The sequence below is a fragment of the Leptodactylus fuscus genome, chromosome 8, assembly GCF_031893055.1.
Source record: "Leptodactylus fuscus isolate aLepFus1 chromosome 8, aLepFus1.hap2, whole genome shotgun sequence".
In the NCBI taxonomy this organism is placed as follows: domain Eukaryota; kingdom Metazoa; phylum Chordata; class Amphibia; order Anura; family Leptodactylidae; genus Leptodactylus; species Leptodactylus fuscus.
In genome coordinates, this window is record NC_134272.1 from 43,460,364 (window position 1) to 43,482,055 (window position 21,692).

Genomic DNA, 21,692 nt, shown 5'->3' on the forward strand with positions numbered 1-21,692 from the left:
ATGTATAGAATCTCCCATAAAACAGTGCAAAAAAAAAAAAAGATTTAAAAAAAAAAAAGTTCTAAATCACTCTCACTTTCCCTAGAATACATACAAAAGTAGAAAATTACTTTGAAACACATTATACACATTAGGTATCCCTGTGTCTGAAAGTGCCTGGTCTACTGAATATAGGGTATCTGCAGTGCTCCTGTTCTGTCGGGAAGGGGTTAATAGGAGCACTGCAGATACCCTATATTCAGCCAGGCTGAATTCCAAGTGGGGGAAAAAAAAAAAAAACAGTCCTCAAGCTCAGGGAAGGGGCAGACAGACAACCAAAACACCCCCTCCCCTTTCCCAGCATCTACTGCACCCAAAAACTCCGACCATTTTAATTTTTGAAATTTTCCAGTAGCTGCTGCATTTCCCCCCTATTATACTCGAGTCAATAAGTTTTCCCAGTTTTCTGTGGTAAAATTAGGGAGGTCGGCTTATATTCGGGTCGGCTTATACTCGAGTATATACGGTGTGTGTGTGTGTGTGTGTGTGTGTGTATATATATATATATATATATATATATATATTATAATTTTTTTTTTTTTTTTTTTAATATGTCTAGTAGTTTGATGCCATTCAGTGTACTTGTGTGTAAACTTTCCTTTAGCACGGGGCTTTCTATGGCTGCCTTATACTCCTAAGTCAGCAGGGAGGTGTTGAATATCAACATGTGCTTTATAATTCAATAAGTAATTGTGTGCTTTAAATATATTGTAATATCCGTGTCTATTTTATCAGATTTTCTCTAGTTAATGAATGAAAATGAGAGATAAAATTATGCATAAACTTAAACTATGTTATCATGATATTATACTAATATTGTATCTTTAGTCTAATGTAGAGCACCTGACAGAAAAAATGAAGACTGATATTCAGAGAGGACTTGTGCTGAGGTACGAATTTCTCACAAAGCCTTATTGATTTATCCTTAATGGATGATTGAAACTCTCTACAAGCTTATTCTAAGGGCCGTAGGTATTTTGGCTGCCCCCAGGATTGTAATAGTAACATATTCATTGTCTGTATTTGATTCTTTATTTCATTAGTAGGACAATATCCAAGGTACAGAAGTACAAATAGGGAGAAGCTGAGAATAATACTACACTCAGTCACTCTATGGGACTGAGGGCCCTGCTCACAAGAGCTTACAATCTATGACCTAGAGGGGGTGACACGAGGTAGCATTGCTTATATAGTGGCCTGGCCATTTTTGTGCTAAAGGTGATTACATTACACATAAATAAAGCTGTATGAGCCGTTCACCAGTCAGTGTCTTTTAATGTGCAGATAGTGTCTGGACATATAAAGCTACAGTCCAATACAGCGTCATATCCTGTGGGATAATCTTCATGGACTAGTGCTGTCTCCCTCAATGAAGTTGGTCTCTATTCACATCATGTTTTTACATCTGTTTAGAGATGCAAAAAACAAGAACACAAAAACATAGTGTATACCGGCCTCCATGTAAACGGCTGGCCATCTGCTTGCATCAGTTTTTGTTATCCTTTAACAGATGTAAAAAACGTGATGTGAATAGACCCTTAGAATGATGTCTTAATTTTTAATTGTTGTGCAATATTTTCTGTACAGATAGCCAGCAATATTTGATAATGTGGTAGACCCATACACACTAAATGAGCACTTCACTTTACTACAGACACCCATCTAGTAGCATGCTCAGCCTCATTTGACCCGCAGCATTTTGTCAAGGGTATCATCCTTCAGTATCAGAAGATCCAGGATAATAAGACAATCCACTATTACTTCATATCCACCAGCCTGAACTCTGACACCTGACTTGGATGTGTCAGTCATTCATGCTGCTTGCACAAAATTCTGGCCTTTAGGGGCCACACGGTGGCTCAGTGGTTAGCACTGCAGCCTTGCAGCGCTGGGTCCTGGTGTTCAAATCCCGCCAAGGGCAAAAACCATCTGCAAGGAGTTTGTATGTTCTCCCCGTGTTTGCATGGATTTCCATCCCATATTCCAAAAAGACATACTGATAGGGAAAAATGTACATGGTGAGCTCTATATGGGGCTCACAATCTACATTAAAAAAAAACAAAACAATTCTGGCCTTTATATCGGCATGGTACAAAGCAAAGATGTATTTGTCTGAGCAGGTGATGTCTTTTCACTGCCCAAATATTTTGCCTGCTGGATTCTTCCCATATTGTTTCCCATACCAGAAATGCCATTCAGACTATTCATCTGCTGTTATAGCCAAGGAAATATACGTTGTGCATCTGAACGTGCTATTTGGAGCACCAGTATTGTATTCTGCTAAGATTTTTTTTGTCCTCTTCACCAGAATGATTTTTTTTTTATTATTTTTTTTATGTAGATTGTGAGCCCCATATAGGGATTACAATGTACATTTTTTTCCCCCCTACCAGTATGTCTTTGTAGATTGGGAGGAAATCCACGCAAACACGGGGAGAACATACAAACTCCTTGCAGATGTTGTACATGGTGGGATTCAAACCCAGGACTCCAGCACTGCAAGGCTGCAGTGCTATCCACTGAGCCACCATGTTGCCCTCACCAGAATGATTTTTGACATCTTCCTCTGACCCTTTTTTTGGACAAGTTATTTACGTCCACAGGATCACCGTTTGCTGGATGTTTTTCCTTACTCTTGGTATATTCTCAACACTGTTGCTCAAGAATAGCCCACAAGGTCGGCAGTTTTTGAATACTAGTTCTGACTAATCTATCACAGATGACCAAGCATCACTCAAAGCGATATGTAGATTCCCACTCCTGAGTCACGTATTTAATTCCCATACAAGGAGCCGCCATTTGTGAAAGAGCAGATGTCTTTAATAAAGTGGCCATTTAGTCTATAGGAGTCTTTTATCTTAAAACGTTAGCGAGTAACCACTATTATATACTTTGTATTGTATAGGAATGAAAAAAGCCATGACCACTACACCACAGATTTTTTGTATAATTTGTACTCCGCTGAAGGAAATGGAGTCTTTGATTGTCGAACAAATGTTCTTGGACACTTGCAGCAGGTATGTAAACTGTGCCATTAAACAGGTAATTTTTAGGTTCAGGCCCTTATATTAGCTTTGGCCAAACATTACCTTCTTTGTGAATGTTGCTTAGACAGTGTATTTTCGATTTTCATTCAGGGTGGTGCACCAACTCCTTTCGATCGAAATTATGGAACAAAACTTGGAGTAAAGGCTATGTTGTGGATTTCTGAAAAACTTAGAGAGTCTTATCGAAGGGGTAAGTCAACCAGAATCACACTTGCTTTACTTAAAGGGCCATGTTAATACTTTTTCTTACTAAAACAAAAAAATAATAATAATAATTTGTGTGACCATAAACTCTTTGTCAGTGGATCTGTGTGAGGGTTTGTATTTTGCAGTATGAGCTGACGTTTTGGTCACTTTTTTTTTTTTTTTCCCCCATTTTTTTGAAAGGTAGGATGAACAAAAAAGTTTTGTTTTTTTTATTTTTTATTTTTTTGGTTTATGGTGTTCACCATGTACCTAGATGATTTAATAATATTCTGGATCGGGTTATTACAGACATGTCAGTTGTGTCCCCCCCCCCCTCCTTTCTTTTTCCCCCACACAATAAAGCTGAAACTACTGATAAGAGCCATAAAAAGATACATTTTCCTGGTTGAGTCTCCAACGCATCTCTAGATGGAACACACTGTGACAATCTACAGATGCTGTGGTCACTATAGACCGCCACATCTATTTGAGTAATGCCACCAAATATGGACCCCACAGATCAGAAATTGATGGCCATTTATATGAAAAATCCATCTAAGGTCTGAAAACCCCTTCAATAAGGTTCTCTCAGTGATAAGCTGATCAGAGTATCTTGATAGTGTGACCTCCAGCACACTATCCATTTCAATCTGTTGCGGATATTGGCAGCTCCACCATATAGGAGATAAAGTATTGCACAGTAGTCTCCATGGGACATGCTGCCGTTTCTCCCTGGTTAATAGATGAAGGACAATAGACTTGCTTGTTCGTGACACTTATTCTCTTATCTGTGCTTTAGATTCTGCTATTTCTCATATTTAGTTTCCCTAAGAATGGGCTACCTTTCTGGAAAAACAAGAAGAGTTTCTCAAAAAAATGAAGTACCGCATTTAAGAAAGACTTTAGCAGACTTTGATCCTTGTTATTGTTCAGGATTTTCTCACTTGAGTTACAACTTGCGCATTTACCACATTGAGAACGTGAGGAACATTTTATCACATTGTATTGGCAAAGTTTGGACATCTCCACTGAAGAGTAACGTTATTCCTGGTTTCTGAAACCAGAGCACTGTAACACTTGTCCTGTAGACAGATTTTGGATTACTGTAAGACTGTCCTCCAGAGGTAGTCATGCATATTTGGCTCTACTAGTCACCACTGTGAGTACCCTGCATGGAATGAGTAGTGGCTGCATTCAGAACGCCTTGTGAGTCCAGTGTTTGCTTGTCATCGAATAGGAGCTTTGACTATATGGCTTATGATCACTATTATTGGTATGGCTTTACTATAGCATGAGAATTTCATCTCTTTCAACACATGAAATGAATCCTGTGAGTAAATATACTGTCTTGAGCTGGATCGTATATGCAGTATATTGCCCTTGCCACATTACCAGAAAGAGTCAGGCAGTGCAGTTTCCAACCCCTTCCCTCCATGGTTGAGTGTCATGTTCCAGCTGCTATACATCACCATTGGCAAGCTCCTGGGGAATGTCTGTCAATGGAAGGATGCCATGCTTGGCAGAAAAATGTAGTTTGGTTTTTGCAGTTAACACTAGAAATACCTGCGCATGTTATCACTGTCACCAGATAATGTTTACATTGTTGCCTATGTGCATGTATGTGTTTAAGAATATGGTTTTGTTTTTTTTTGCAAATATGCTGTGCCAGTATTGCTTAGGTGTGAATTGGTTTTGTGCTTAAAATTTTCTTAATTATTTCTTCCTATACTTTTATGGCAGAGGTAAACTATTTTCACTTATCAATTTACAAGCCGTCCCACACTACCATACCATACGAGGCTTCTCATAATTAAAAAACAAAACAAAACGAAAACCTACAGGTTGACAATTGTCATTCTGTTGTCACAATAGGAGACCAGTACCAGCACTTGAGGAAGTGTTGCTGACACTGCTGAAAGGGTAGTACATGGTTTATGGTCTGTGGAAGGCAATGTGCAGTGCTGAAATGTGTAACCAGCCCTGTCAATAATGCACTATTTCATGACCAACGACGACTCCTGCACTACCTTTGCATCTGCGCCAGCATCATATTCCCAGCAGGTCCTTTTCCTGGTCTTGTAGTGTAATCCTTCGTCTTGTTACCTGTAACTTATGGCCAAGAAGATGACAACATCTGACTATATACATTTTATAACCAACTCAACATGAAAAGTTGAGCAAATTTTTTACTACTTATTTGTTTCAACACTATCAAAGGTATCTGCACCGTGGAGCATCCTTCTCTTGTTTGCTTCCAGGACTACTCTCTTGTGACTGGACACAACTTGATTTTAGTCTCTATGCCAAGCAGACTTATTGTTATATATGTTGACTATTATAAATAGTCTATATTATTTTATTATTATTATTTTAAACTGTCTCTTTGTGTGAAACCAGAAATTAAAGGTTGCAAAGAAGAAAGTTGTAGACCTAGAGGTCAAATACTTACAACATTTGGTTTAACTGCTTTTAATTGCAATTTATTTAAGGTCGTATATTTGCTAATGCTCCGGAAACGGCTTGTGTAATAGGACTTAAGAAGAAGGTTGTGGCGTTTACATCTGTTTGTGAATTGAAAAAAACTACTGACTTTGAGTAAGTATGACCAATTAAACCTAATGAAATATATTGTAAGGTCTATTCTAATGATAGTACACTCCATAGCACTGTGCACACATTGTGATCACTCACACTTCTCCAGTGCAGCTCTATGAGCATAGTAAATCTAATTTGATTAAATTTCAATTAACCTGTGATGGTTTATTGTGAACATAACCTAGAGAGAGAATCAGGTGGGAACCCCCATAAACATAAGAAAATGGAGAATGACAGAAATCTGAAGCAGACCATGATAACATGTTTGTTTTAACCCAATATAGTTTTTAACCTTTACCCTTTATTTCCAAGCAAAGCTGTTGTCACACATAATGACCCTAACTGCATCCAACACTATCCCACAAACTCCTTCCAGCTTAATACACTTCATGTCTGTATATACACTGCTGGAATCTGGGTGACTGGCTCATGCAGCTTTGTGAGTGTGTGTGTTTATATATACACTAGCCTCTGCCCGCAACTTCGTCTGCGTTCCCACAACTCAGCAGCTCGCTGGGACACCCTTTAATTAGCGTGTTGTTGGCGTTGATGATTCCCCTGCTCTGGCGTTTCAGCAACTGCCAAGCTGGCCTGCCGCTGAACTCGTTTTTCGCACTGTGCCCGTGATTGTTCTGGTATCTTAGCAGCTTGCTGATATACAGTCCTATGAAAACGTTTGGGCACCCCTTTTAATCTTAATCATTTTTAGTTCTAAATATTTTGGTGTTTGTAACAGCCATTTCAGTTTGATATATCTAATAACTGATGGACACAGTAATATTTCAGGATTGAAATGAGGTTTATTGTACTAACAGAAAATGCGCAATATGCATTAAACCAAAATTTGACCGGTGCAAAAATATGGGCACCTCAACAGAAAAGTGACATTAATATTTAGTACATCCTCCTTTTGCAAAGATAACAGCCTCTAGTTGCTTCCTGTAGCTTTTAATCAGTTCCTGGATCCTGGATGAAGGTATTTTGGACCATTTCTTTCTACAAAACAATTCAAGTTCAGTTAAGTTAGATGGTCGCCGAACATGGACAGCCCGCTCTCAAATGATCTGAAAACAAAGATTGTTCAACATAGTTGTTCAGGGGAAGGATACAAAACGTTGTCTCAGAGATTTAACCTGTCAGTTTCCACTGTGAGGAACATAGTAAGGAAATGGAAGACCACAGGGACAGTTCTTGTTAAGCCCAGAAGTGGCAGGCCAAGAAAAATATCAGAAAGGCAGAGAAGAAGAATGGTGAGAACAGTCAAGGACAATCCACAGACCACCTCCAAAGAGCTGCAGCATCATCTTGCTGCAGATGGTGTCACTGTGCATCAGTCAGCAATACAGCGCACTTTGCACAAGGAGAAGCTGTATGGGAGAGTGATGAGAAAGAAGCTGTTTCTGCACGTACGCCACAAATAGAGTTGCCTGAGGTATGCAAAAGCACATTTGGAGAAGCCAACTTCATTTTGGAAACAAAGATTGAGTTGTTTGGTTATAAAAAAAAAAAGGCGTTATGCATGGCGTCCAAAAAGAAACAGCATTCCAAGAAAAACACTTGCTACCCACTGTAAAATTTGGTGGAGGTTCCATCATGCTTTGGGGCTGTGTGGCCAATGCCGGCACCGGGAATCTTGTTAAAGTTGAGGGTCGCATGGATTCCACTCAGTATCAGCAGATTCTTGAGAATAATGTTCAAGAATCAGTGACGAAGTTGAAGTTACACCGGGGATGGATATTTCAGCAAGACAATGATCCAAAACACCGCTCCAAATCAACTCAGGTATTCATGCAGAGGAACAATTACAATGTTCTGGAATGGCCATCCCAGTCCCCAGACCTGAATATCATTGAACATCTGTGGGATGATTTGAAGTGGGCTGTCCATGCTCGGCGACCATCTAACTTAACTGAACTTGAATTGTTTGTCCAAAATACCTTTATCCAGGATCCAGGAACTGATTAAAAGCTACAGGAAGCGACTAGAGGCTGTTATCTTTGCAAAAGGAGGATCTACTAAATATTAATGTCACTTTTCTGTTGAGGTGCCCATACTTTTGCACCGGTCAAATTTTGGTTTAATGCATATTGCACATTTTCTGTTAGTACAATAAACCTCATTTCAATCCTGACATATTACTGTGTCCATCAGTTATTAGATATATCAAACTGAAATGGCTGCTGCAAACACCAAAATATTTAGAACTAAAAATGATTAAGATTAATAGGGGTGCCCAAACTTTTTCATAGGACTGTATATGTATGTATGCCCTGTAGAGGAAAACTGATGCAGAGCTGTGGCTTTAGCCACGGATTAGGCCCAGACCCCATAGGGCTAATCATTGGTAGGCTTGCACAGCAGGTTCTGCAGCTAAATCATTTGCAGGGCCCTTCTATTTTTTCAGAGCCCTGAAAAAAAAAAAAGCTTCAATCACCGCCTCCGATTGAAGACAATGAGAGGTAGATTCCTACCTTATAAACCGCTGTGGGAGATCCTATGCATATACAATACTTATATTATTTTTATCATTAATATTATTATCCTTTCATTACATAATGGAACAGTATTAGCTTTGACAAATAAACTACTATAATGAGCAGTTCAACACTTTGAAAGGATTACTGTAACTTGGATTTATTTTCCTCCTTGACTGATTTACAAAATGCCATTTTACTCCACAAACTTATTAGATTTTTTAGAGGCCATACATTTCCTTGGAAGGAGACGCATGGTTTTTGTGTTCTTCCATACAGGTTTGGTAGCATACTGAGTATACACAGCTATGGTTTTTCCTAGAAGCAATAATTCTCAGAAAAAATTGCCCCATACTTTTGACATATGAACATAGCAATTTTCTAAATTTGATATCAGAAGTTTAGGAGGTAAAATAGTCGTCCCATGCTCTTAAGTGGGAGCCTTACCCCAAGGCCCTCACACCCTTGGCAATAGTAACATATATGTAAATGTATTATGTAACATAGCAAATGCTTGACATTAATATGTAATTTTTTTATTTTATTTTTTATATAGGCACAGGATGCCAAAAGAGCAATGGTGGCTGAAATTGCAACTGATGCTAAAGATGCTTGCTAACTATCAAATCAGTTTAACAGAATATGTTTCAGGAAAGATAGAACATGTAACCCGCAGGACTCTAAGCATCGAAAAAGGATTTTAATTGGTCTGAGATGTGATATTCTACCAAAATGACATACAAAAGTATTAATGTTTAACATAATGACTTCTGTGACTAACTCCTCCCTTGTGAAAGACTTAGTGTTAAATTCAGATTAGATAAATCCGTTTTGGACCCATTGCCCCATCCCAGTTACCATTATATACTGCCAGCCTGCTTTTAAGTACATAGACAGGAGAGATTTGTATTGATAAATAAGTGGAGACCTGCCATGTGTATGAATGGAGAATGTTCCCAGGCATTGAAGGGGGTGGATTGGTTTCTCAGAAATTTGAGTTTATTCTTAAATTTAGAATGTATTAAATCCTTTACCAAGAAAAAACTGCATTGGATAAATTACTAAAATGAAAAAAAAGTCTTAATAAATGCAAGTAAATCATCAGTTTTGTTTAATTTCTGGATAACAGATTTATGATATATTGTTTGCAGAATAGATTGTTATTGAAGTCTATAGAATTATGGCGGAACGCCATATTACTGCATACATTTCTCACTTTACCACACTTCTTATTAATTCCATCTAGTATCACAGTATGCCATTTATGTCCCCGACCAATCCAACATTTATTTTTCCTAAAATAAATCCTGTGCTCTTAATTTACATATTTAAATGCAAAAAATACTGTATATACTCGAGTATAAGCCAAATTTTTCAGCACAGTTTTTTTATTTGGGGGGGGGGGGTCTATGACCAGCCACAATATCAATGTATAGAATCTCCCATGAAATAGTGGAAAAAAAAAAAAAAAAAGCTTGAAAAAAAATAAAAATCCCTCCTTTCCCTAGAATACATATAAAAGTAGAGAATTACTGTGAAACACATACACATTAGGTATCCCTGTGTCTGACAGTGCCTGGTCTACTGAATATAGGTTATCTGCAGTGCTCCTATTCCGTTGGGAAGGGGTTAATAGGAGCACTGCAGATACCCTATATTCAGCCAGGCTGAGTTCCAAGTGGGGAAAAAAAATCCCAGTCCTCAAGCTCAGGGAAGGGGCAGACAGACAACCAAAACACCCCTCCCCTTCCCTAGCAACTACTGCACCCAAAAACTCCAGCCATTTTAATTTTTGAAATTTTCCAGTAGCTGCTGCATTTGCCCCCCTCAGCTTATACTTGAGTCAATAATATCTGATTTCTGCTTTTCCAACTTCATCCAACACACCTTTTTCCAGTGGAAATGGACTTTGAAGAGGACCTTTCATGTCCTCGGGCACACACGGTTTTTATACACCGCTAGAAAGCCAACAGTGCGCTGAATTCAGCAAACTATTAGCTTTCCCGTTATGTGCCCCTGGTGAAGAGCTATCGGTACCATTACCCTAGCTCTTCACTGTCAGAACGGCGTTTCTGACAGTCTGTGAGGAACGGCCGTCCTGACAGTCTGTCGGGGGGGGGGGGGGGGAGGAGGTTTGGGCGTTCCTCACCGCTCAGTGTCAACGCTGGGCAGTAAGGAACGCCCCCTCTGACAGTATAGCACTACAGACTCTGTCAGGAGGGGCGTTCCTCACAGAATGGCAGTCACACCCTGCTGACCGTGAAGAGCTACGGTAATGGCACCGATAGCTCTTCACCAGGGGAAAATTTGGCGCACTGTCGGCTTTCTAGCGGTATGTAAAACCATGTGTGCCCGAGGGCATTAAAGTATTAGAGGGAAGGGGGGGTTTGTTATCTGCTCACAGAAAAGTGACTCTTAAACTGCTAGACTTAGCCAACTGCTGACCACCATATAATATTACATTTGCCCTTCAGCTTCTATGGCGAGGATAACGTATGGCTGCGGCTCAGCAATTACAGCTAATAGCTGAGCATGTCGGAAGTTGGACCTGCAGAATTTAGCTGCTTACCCTGCAATTTTCAATCAAAAAGGTTTTGAGCAGTTCTAACCATAAAATGTGTTTTTGGATAAATATAAAGCAACAGAGAAATACTAGCTGGTTGACTCTATTAAAACTTATTCAGCATTTATGTAGTTAAACTAGTTCATGAAGTGTCCGAGAGCAAATGTAGACAACAGCAGAGCTTCTTGTCTTTGTCCCAAATGAAAAGGCTTGGCCAGATTTCATACTCCGTTCCTTCTTTCAGTCATGTCAAGCAGCTAGCCATCACAATTCTGTGTCTTGGGTTGTATAAAGAAGTCTTTCATCAGCTTTTAGCACAAGGATGATTGTCATATGTTTCTCCATTAGACTATTGACAGGATAAAGCCGCAATATTAACAAATGACTTTTATAAACTTCAGCAGAAAATGTCTGGGAGTTCAGTTTATATTGATACTTCTGTTCATCTATTCTTCTTCATTCAGGTGCACAGGAACCATGTTTTTTTCACAAGCTGGTAGTGTTATATTGGTAGTATTAATGCATTAACTACTTGAAAGCAATAAGCTGCAGATCAGTGGGGATCCAGATTGGTGCACCCCCTCTCCATTCATTTCAGTGTGATTGCCAGAGGTACTTGAACTCTGGAATTCAGCTATCTACAGCCGTCCAATTGAAATGAATGAACTAGGGATACACCTTTCCAACTGCTGCTCCATTGAGACTGAGGAGTTTTTGTGATCATGGGGGCCCCAGTAGTGGGCCCCCACCAATCAAGCCACAGGATAGAGAATAACTAATTTAGGCCAGGGCCCCACGAATCGTAAATGCTGCTACTTGGCGTTTTACAGCACCAGCAAAGTGAATGGGATTCTGGTTAATCCCATCCACACATTGCAGAAAAATATCCACATCGGACATGATGTAATTTACAAAAACTGTTGCGTTTTTGTAAATTGCAGCATGTCGATTATACCTACTGAAACGCTGGCAGTTTCTGTATAGGTATGATAGAAATGTTTTTCACTTTCTGTGAAGAATTCTTTTTGGCTATGGTTTGCAATGTGCAGGGCCACATCTCTAATGAGGCGAGGCTAGGCGGCTGCTGCCTCAGGTGGCACTTTCGGAGGGGGGGTGGCCATGGGACTTTTTTTTAAAAAAATTTTTCCCCTAAACTAGTCAAGGACAGGGCCGCTCTGAAAATAAACCAAGTGGCCCTATCCTGAGCTGGTTTAGACATCTGCATCTGAGCGCAGGCGGAGTCATCACGCTGCCTGCACTCAGATGCAGACATCTTTTGCCAGGTGAAGAGGTGGTGGCGTGCGAGCAGCAGTGGCAAGGGATCACAAAGGTAGGTAAATAAATACTTTTGTTTGTTTGCTTTTTTTAATAGGCCACTAGCTGCTGAAGTATCCCCAGCAGGTAACAGCCTATTTACCAACTTCCCCGGGCCTGTTCATGGCTGCCTCCGCACTTCCCCTTCTGCTATAGGACACAGGGGGTGGCCGGGAGCAGGCCCAGGCTGCAATCCCCAACTACTCCTATTATACTCGGGGATCTATTCAGTATAATAATTGGAGCCCCAGGGGAGGTGAGAGAATATAATAAACAGTGTTAGTCACCTCGCCTTGATCCGGTGTTACTCCTAGCAGGCTTTGGACCTGTATGGTAATGTCCCAGACCACATGATGTCTGGGATATTACCATATAGGCCCGAAGTTTGTTAGGAGTAACATTGGATTCCGGAACGGTAAGTAACAGTGTTGATTATGTTTCTTCACCACCCTTGGGCCTCTGATTATTATACTTAGGGGTCTAAAAAGACCCCCCCCCCCCCCAGTATGATAATAGTTCAGGGTTGGGCCGTTATGTAGCATAATAGAGTTGGGTGGGCAACTGTGGGGCATAATAGAGGTTACAGGGTCCATTGTGCCCCCTGCAACCTCTATTATGCCCCTCAATCTGGGTTACGTCACATTTTCTGGGTAAATTGGTGGGCGGGGGTTTTCACTTGTTCTGCTTAGCTCTCTTTATAACAAGTACATTGAGCAGTCAGGCTACGACTAAGAGGATATGACGTCCTCGAAACACGTCAGCTAGTGTTTCTCAGCAATATGGAAAGGATCTAGAGCGACAACTCACTACATACTCTGGATTTTAACCAATGTAAAATAAAAGCTATGTTTTAAGAGGGACCTAAGGAGTGAAGCTGGATTTCCTTTTTCCTATTTTTCTTGGACATTGCCCAGAGCCGATGGGTTCAACTTCCGTGCAACCTCCGTCCCGGTATATTTGGCATTTACCCAATGGAAATCACTTTATCTAAGAAGATCAAGTAAGTGGGCTGTGAACATTCCCCTACCCAGTTCCCTTTATTACATAGTAAGGAGAGATGGTTGTAAATAAATTAGCACAGTATCACTGGAAGATACACAATGTGAAGCTGATGTAGCAGAGCTGATGAGCTTTGATAAGTGATGAGAATTCCAAATTTACATACAGGGGTAAAATATTCCCTGTCTCAGCCCTTACCAGCAAAATTAAAATTAGCAGACTGATAACTGGGAGAGGGAGATAAACAGCTCAGAAATACAAGCACTGAGCACTTAGCTCCCCCTCCCCTATCTGAGAGCAGAGAGCTACGTCACTTGTCCTGGGCGGAGAGATAAGATCATCCCAGGTCTGTGGTTATGGAGACGAAGTGTAAACAATGAAGTGAATAATCTCAGCTAGCGGCCAAACAAAGAAGTTTTTGCTGAAGCAATGTATAAACCCACATAAACTAGCAGTATAGATAGGATTCTTGAGATGGGACAACCCCTTTACTGAGTGTAATCTTGTCTGTGTTTTCAGAGCCTAAAATAACAATTGTAAATAAGACATCACCCTTACCTATTTTGTGTTATTTTATATAGTAAACAAGTAAAATATATCATAGCAAAATACATCTTCATTGCCACACATTTTCTATACAATTGGTGTTAATTTATAAACATTTTATAGATATATAACTGTTAAAAAAAAAAATAATAATAATCCACATGGTGGGTGATACACGTAATTATTTAACTAACAATCATTCTCCAAAATACAAAATAACAGTCATGTGCAATAGAATATACCGCAGTATTGCTAACTATACCATAGCCCTTAATGTCATAGGGACATTGAATTGTGGGGATAAAAAGCGTTGCACTTAGTAACATTGGTATTTTCTATATAATTACATTACATAACAGTAATAATAGCAGAAAACATATTTGCTGCACACAGCTAGTTACATGTGTGAGTACATAAATGCAGCAATAATGGCTATGTTCCTCCCTCTGGAAAGATCATCCTTATATCATTAGAATTCAGTTTTTTAACTTAAAGGGGCTCTATCAGCAAAATCATGCTGCTAGAGCCCCACATATGCGTGCATAGCCTTTAAAAAGGCTATTCAGGCATCGGTAATGTTATATTAAACTGCCCCCCAGTTTTAAAATAATAACCTAAAAAAGAAATTGCTCTACTTACGGATCGTGCACGCTGGGCGGGCATTCAGGGTATGTCTTCATCTTCTTCCTCCGATGTCTTCCGGTCCCGTCCTCCTCCGGCGCTTGCTCGCGGACACTGATAAAAAAAAAAAATAGCCTGGGCGCATGCGCAGTAGCCGCAGTAGAAGCCGCGTGCTACTGCGCATGCGCCCAGGCTATTTTTTTATATCAGTGTCCGCGAGCAAGCGCCGGAGGAAGAAGAGGTGGGGAAGAAGATGAAGACACACCCTGAATGCCCGCCCAGCGTGCACGTTCGGTAAGTAGAGCAATTTCTTTTTTAGGTTATTATTTTAAAACTGGGGGGCAGTTTAATATAACATTACCGATGCCTGAATAGCCTTTTTAAAGGCTATGCACGCATATGTGGGGCTCTAGCAGCATGATTTTGCTGATAGAGCCCCTTTAATACAAGAAAGGCTATTCTTTTCTTACCTTTATTATTCTGATCCGTCCTGCCGTTCCTGAGAAATTTCTTCTTTATTCCATATGTAAATGACTTTTCAGACAGCTTAGGGGGTGCTCCCCTAAGCTCAAACAGCACAGTAGGTGTCCCCTGTGCTGTCCGAAAACTCTCCGCCTCTTCTCCCGTGTTTATCGTCATGTTGTCATCCAAAAGCACTGAATGCGCATGTCTGTCGGTCATTTTCCTGTCATCGAACGAGAGAGGACACAAGAAAATGGCTGACGGACATGCGCAGTCGGCGCTTTTGGATGACAACGCGGCTAACGCGGGAGTAGAGGTGGAGAGGATGAAAGCATTGATGGAGTTTTCGGACAGCACAGGGGACGGCCCCCTATGCCGTCTGAAGACTCATTTTTATATGGAAGAAAGAAGAAATTTCTCAGGAACGGTGGTGCGAATCAGAATAATACAGGTAAGAGAAGAATAGCCTTTCTTAAGGCTATACTGACATGTACTTGGTTTAAAAAGGGAATTTTAATGATAGAATCCCTTTAAGATGTTTTGAGAGTATCTGTTGGACACATTAATACAGCCTGAAGAAACCAGAGATACTCCACATGGTCCACATAGTCATTCCAATCAGCTGTTAAACTTAAAGGGGTTATGTCATAGAAATTATTTGTCAAGGTATTGCCTGCAGTCTCATTGAAATGAATGGGGTAGAACACCCTAATTCTCACGATTGGTATAGACACAAAAAACAAAGCCAAGGGAGACCGCGCTTCCTTTGAATCTTTTATAGACCGAGTCCAATATGTGATAAAGGGAAAAAAAGAGAGCTATTTGCTCAAATATGTATATGGTGAGCAATCTTGGCGTTAACACTTGTATGACTCTAAGTCAGCAAAACATACTAGGATATTGGTTTTACCAATGTAGGTAAGTGAACGCGCTCACTCGAGTAATGATTTAAAAAGGTAAGTATTTTATTCATGGAAGGATGACGCGTTTCGGGGTTTTTGGAGTATCACTATACACTCTACCCCTTCTTCAGATCTTGCATTGACTTGGTTTGATCTGAGCCCCGATTTCTTGCCTTGACCTCTTCTACTTGGATTGTTCTATTTCCACCTTCGCCAGCCCGGACTTTACCTGAGTGACCATGAATTTTCTATCAATCCTCAAAAAGAGGTCAAAAAGTGAGAGACTGTCAGTAAGTGTGCCTGATGTTGTACGAAAAATATTTCCCAGTAGTGCTGCTGGAGCCTGTGGGCAGGAGGCAAGAAGCTCAAGGCTGAGTGCAGAAGGCTCGAGGCTGGAACCTGGGGGCAGGAGGCTCGAGGCTGGAACCTGGGTGCAGAAGGCTCGAGGCTGGAACCTGGGTGCAGAAGGCTCGAGGCTGGAACCTGGGTGCAGAAGGCTCGAGGCTGGAACCTGGGTGCAGAAGGCTCGAGGCTGGAACCTGGGGGCAGGAGGCTCAAGGCTGGAGCCTTGGAGCAAAAAGCGGGAAGCTCAAGGCTGGGGGTAGGAGGCTGGAGCCTTGGGGCAGGAAGCTAGAGGCTGGAGCCTGAGGACAGAAGGCTGGAGCCTTGGGGCAGCCTTCTGTCCTCAGGCTCCAGCCTCTAGCTTCCTGCCTCCTGCCCCAAGGCTCCAGCCTCCTACCCCCAGCCTTGAGCTTCCTGCTTTTTGCCCCAAGGCTCCAGCCTCGAGCCTTCTGCACTCAGCCTTGAGCTTCTTGCCTCCTGCCCACAGGCTCCAGCAGCACCACTGGGAAATATTTTTCGTACAACATCAGGCACACTTACTGACTGACAGTCTCTCACTTTTTGACCTCTTTTTGAGGATTGATAGAAAATTCATGGTCACTCAGGTAAAGTCCAGGCTGGCGAAGGTGGAAATAGAACAATCCAAGTAGAAGAGGTCAAGGCAAGAAATCGGGGCTCAGATCAAACCAAGTCAATGCAAGATCTGAAGAAGGGGTAGAGTGTATAATGATACTCCAAAAACCCCGAAACGCGTCATCCTTCCATGAATAAAATACTTACCTTTTTAAATCATTACTCGAGTGAGCACGTTCACTTACCTACATTGGTAAAACCAATATCCTAGTATCTCACGATTGGTACCAGTTGAACCCCCACTGATTAGCAATTTATGCTCTATCTTATGGAAGAAGAATACATAATTTTGGTATACCCTCTTTAATCCATATTACCCTTTGCTTAGAATAGCACTTACCTTACCTGCTTTTTCATCAAGGTATTAGAATTAAAAAATATAAAAAACAATAACACTGAAAAATGACCACCTAGTTATTTGTTTTAATAAATTAATACAATAAGATTTGGCACTCATTTTCATCTATACTTGCATACAATGTCATATTGTGTAGTTTAGTCTGCATTGAAATGGCTACAAAACAATTATATGGTTCTATCTTAACACTTTGTTACTTTAACATCTGTGCTGCTTTCTACCTATAGCTGTGGTTGTAATGCACTATGTATTGGTAAAGATCCAGACAGCATGTAACACAACTGACTTACTCATCTTTTGTAACTTTGTGTAGGAGAGTGTGACTATGACACAAACCAGAATCTGTGTCAGTACTACTGGCCTGCCACTGCCTTCCCCTATAGTATGTTATAAATGAGGGATAGGGCAGAGTACTGATGTTCTTAAGAGCTTAATCTTCCTAATGTAATTAAATGTGCCCAGGCAAGTCTTTCACCAGAAATTCTGCGATTTTACACTGTCCATCACTGGTTGTGGGTAGTGTTACTGCCATCTCTGTCACCCTAACCGTTATTCACTAAAGTAGTGGGCTGGCACATACAATGCCCCAAATTCTGGGTTATGATCAGGATTGCAAATGCTTCAAATTCTAGGCATGTTTTCTGCTTGACTTTGTTATTATAAGGCATACCTACTGATGTAAACTGGTATGTGAAATCCTAACATTACTCCCGTTTTGTGGATCAGAGTTGACTAAATTATTTCAAAATTGTAAAATATCAAATATACTGCAAACAGCATAGTCTATTTACCCCACAGGTCAACAAAGAAATAGTAAGAAAAATATTCACTTAAGCACTTTGTGTGCACATAACAGATGTGAATTATCTGGAAATCGGATCCTAGAATTTGAAATATGACGTAACATGGTAAAATAATAAAACTTCTATGAGTCATCTTATTACATTTAATTTTTACTGGTAGATATTAGTTTTTAGTTAACACTTGAAGTTGGCACTTACAACATGTTAAATAAATGTAAACTTTAATTGGTTATATTCACAACACTTTCATATCTATTTGACACGATACATTTGGGGCTTATATTTTTGCATGTATTTCTGGCAAAAAAAAATAAATAAAAAAAAATTAACAATTCTGATCTGTTTTCATTCTGTAGCCTTCATGTATTCTAATACATAGCAGGCTGTAGAATGATATTCACATTGAAATTTGTTAGGATACACATTGTTTTTGGCTGTTGCTTATAAAAACACTGCATTTTACAACCCTAAAAAGTGAATGAGATTTTGTTTACTTTCATCAACACAAAAAAAAGTGGAGAAAAACTTTGTTTTTAAAAAAAAATGAAGCATGCCAGTTTTATCTCTGGAAAGCCCTGATTTTGTTTGGGGTTTTTTTTCTTCTGCATTTTTTATTTCTCTGCTGTTTTAATTTTTAATGAAAACCAATTACAAAATTAACTTTTTTTTTTTATAAAGTGACCCAAAGATGTCAAAGGACTTTAACTATTTGGGATTTGGGCATGCCATTTTTTAATTTCACCCTTCTAATACTTGTATTATACTGGTGAATCTATTCATGCCCATCTTTTGCAAAACAAATGTCCTGCTATTGTTCTAGGCGACATATATTTAGTTATACAACATGTAAACGTTTTTATGGTTTCTTTTAATGTTACAATTGTATACATTTTATTTGCCGAGTCATATTATATATGTTCCATACAGTCCATAAGCACTTGAATAGCCACGTCCAGCTTTTACAGCATCATTAGGGCAGTCCAGTACCAGGTGTCCTATGAGACTTGTTATTGTGAACATCTTTCCAATGTAAGTAACTATGTACACCAGTATATAATGGCTAGAAAAGAAAAAAGTAGAAATGAACTTTTTGGAGTTATTGTTACATACAAGTAACTTGTGTGACACCTTCTTCCTGATCAAACTGTAAATCATCCAAATCCCGAAGCATGCTATCACTGCTGTTGAAACCAGGAAAATTCCCAAATTCTTGATGACTCTCTTTATTCCAATATTGCTTAGAAGAGGATAGGTACAGTTCTTCTGATGTGTGTCCCATATCTACACGTGTTCCAGGAGTTTGAAGTCCCATGCTTCGATTGGATGTGCTATTTTTTTCTTCATTTACTAAGTGTCTCTGTATCTTTTTCTGCAAGTCAATTTGGAAAGTCAATTGGTGAAAATGCTTCACAGATATTTTAACGTGAGAGAAAATGTAAATATTAAATAATTTGGGTGAATTTCATGTGAAATTGGATGTTACTCTCCACTTTGTAACACAAAGTTATTTTTAGTGCGATGATGATGGGATAAACCAAAAGGATCCCTCTGACTTTGTTATACCAGTTTTATGAAGAAGCTAAGTGGCCTGGATTGTAGGCTTTCTGATCCTGAAACTTATCATTTGTCAATCACAGGTTCCTTTTCACAGTTAATTGGGCACAACTGCTGTACTAACACAAGTTTCCTAATGTAACTGTATGACATGGAGCCTTCTAACCCCTTCCCGACATCTGCTCTAATAGTACAGAAGATATCTGGTATTTATGACACCCACTCACAATCCATAGCTACGGGATCTCGGCTGTTTTACATAGCAGAGACTTGGTGGCAGTGCCAGAGATCAGTAACGTCTTTGAAAATAGATACTTACTGAATGGATCCCACACAACGTGATTAGTTGCTTTTGCTACCTAGGAGCATTCAAAAACCTCCGAGTCCTGCCACAGCAATATCACTATTGAGGCCTTCCTGTGGCCTTCTTCAATAGTAATACTGGGATTTTACCACAGACAGTAGTTTTGCAGGTTATGGTATAAGCAATCTAATGATTGCAGGTCCATATGGCTAGTATTACAAGACTTGCAAACCAAATTTCCCTAAGTTTGAAATGGCAAATCTGCCCAATTATGTTGGGATACAGGACTGCAGATGTGTGTCCATATAATATCCACTTTAGACGTTTAATAGCCTGGGAAAGCTGAGTGACACATGTATCACTCAGTTACCCCAGAAACTGGATATAGTGACGTGACAGTCAAATGTGTTATATATGATGTAAAAGCAGCATTACAGACCAACAGCTATATTTCTCTACTGGTAGAAGTGTCTTTTTCTTTCTCACCGTTTAGTTTTTCAGATTTTTTTTTCTTACTATATTACTGACGGCTATCTTTATCTAGACTTGAGTCTAGATGACTTGGAGGCACCCAGTAAGACGTTACATGTTATACAGCTTTCACTGTACTGTGTATACACCCTCAGGTTACTGATAATATCTCTAAAGATTTCATTACCTCAGATGATGGAACTGGTGGTTGAGATGAATGTGACATCATTGGTCTTTGTAGAAAAATTATTTGTTTTGTCGTCAAATTTCCTTCGCTGAAACGATAAGCAGAGGTTACCGAGATGCCCAGCACTGGATATGGAGATGGTTATTACAAATCTGATACCGTAACCTAGGGCTGGGCAATGATGACCCACATCAAGATCAGGGTCAAGTGAACATTTTACCTCGATTACAATGAATAGCTAGCCTGAAGACATTAAGGGGTCACTGGGTGATGTCTTCAAGCGCTTCATTAAGCCCCTTGGGAAATAAATAGTCAAATTTGTAAATCCAGTAGATTTCTGTACGTCTGGCGGAGAAATAAAATCAGTCGGGGTAACACGAAAGACGGTAAAGTCACTATTATGTTTATTACGCTGCATGTCTAGAAATACTGTGTTTAAGGTAGCCGTTAACCACATTGGGTCTGTGCTTATTAAGTCTGACACATAGTGACATTGTTGTCCTGACCATGTACTGTAAACCACACGGGCATTCAAGTAAGTAGATCACGAAGGACGATGAACAATCCAAATGAGCGGTGATGGAAAATATTTCCTTCGTGATATTGCTTGTGATGTGGTGGTGGATGTCAGATGGTTAACTTGTCTCAACCGTCTGGGCACCACCAAACTCTTCAGGGTCCTTGCAGCAAGCACAGATCCAATGTGGTTAACGGCTACCTTAAACACAGTATTTCTAGACATGCATATGCATATGCAAAAACATAATAGTGAACCTGCACTCGGCCCCCATTTATACTTTGCCTGCCCGGTGGTTGCCATGTTTTTTGGCCCACCGTGGCTAGGTAAGTGATTTCTTCCTGCACAATGTTGTGCATTTCATCTTGATTGAGCAATGTTGTACCTATACCTGTATTTATGTCACCATAATGAATATACCCCATTGGGGAAATCTGGAGATGTCACTCAAGAAATAGGGGGAGGTGGATATGGGAGGGAGTTAAAGTAAAGTTATCTAGGGTGAGAGTGAAGTCTCAGCAGAGAAGAAACACTCCTAAGGCACTTTTCAGACAATTTGCATAAGACATCTTGCAAAACAAGACATCTTGGGAAAGTGTAGAAGTAGCCCTATAAGGTACGGTCATCAGTTTGATACCCCTTTTCTTGCTGATAGACTGTCCTTAAATGGATATTCGGGGACTAAAATATTGATGACCTGACGGCTATTCAAACCGCTTCCTTCCATCAGCATTTACAAGACAAAAACACGAGTGGAACCTCCACCAGGAAGATA

General features: G+C 40.0%; 2 protein-coding genes across 3 annotated transcripts in view; one reads left to right on the forward strand and one right to left on the reverse strand.

The window, feature by feature from the left end:
- PFKL (phosphofructokinase, liver type) overlaps positions 1 to 9,405 on the forward strand; it is a 62,578-nt gene extending 53,173 nt beyond the window's left edge. For both annotated transcript variants that reach the window (XM_075285130.1, XM_075285131.1), the window contains 5 exons: positions 868 to 929; positions 2,945 to 3,056; positions 3,177 to 3,276; positions 5,762 to 5,867; positions 8,898 to 9,405. In XM_075285130.1, the coding sequence (XP_075141231.1) occupies positions 868 to 929; positions 2,945 to 3,056; positions 3,177 to 3,276; positions 5,762 to 5,867; positions 8,898 to 9,045 (528 nt within the window). In that variant the 3' untranslated portion in view covers positions 9,046 to 9,405. The remainder of the gene's footprint in view (positions 1 to 867; positions 930 to 2,944; positions 3,057 to 3,176; positions 3,277 to 5,761; positions 5,868 to 8,897) is intronic.
- A 9,247-nt stretch (positions 9,406 to 18,652) lies between these two features.
- RFTN2 (raftlin family member 2) overlaps positions 18,653 to 21,692 on the reverse strand; it is a 43,003-nt gene continuing 39,963 nt past the window's right edge. The window contains exons 8-9 of the mRNA XM_075284379.1: positions 20,401 to 20,488; positions 18,653 to 19,253 (exon numbers count right to left, since the gene is read on the reverse strand). Of these exons, the coding sequence (XP_075140480.1) occupies positions 18,987 to 19,253; positions 20,401 to 20,488 (355 nt within the window). The 3' untranslated portion in view covers positions 18,653 to 18,986. The remainder of the gene's footprint in view (positions 19,254 to 20,400; positions 20,489 to 21,692) is intronic.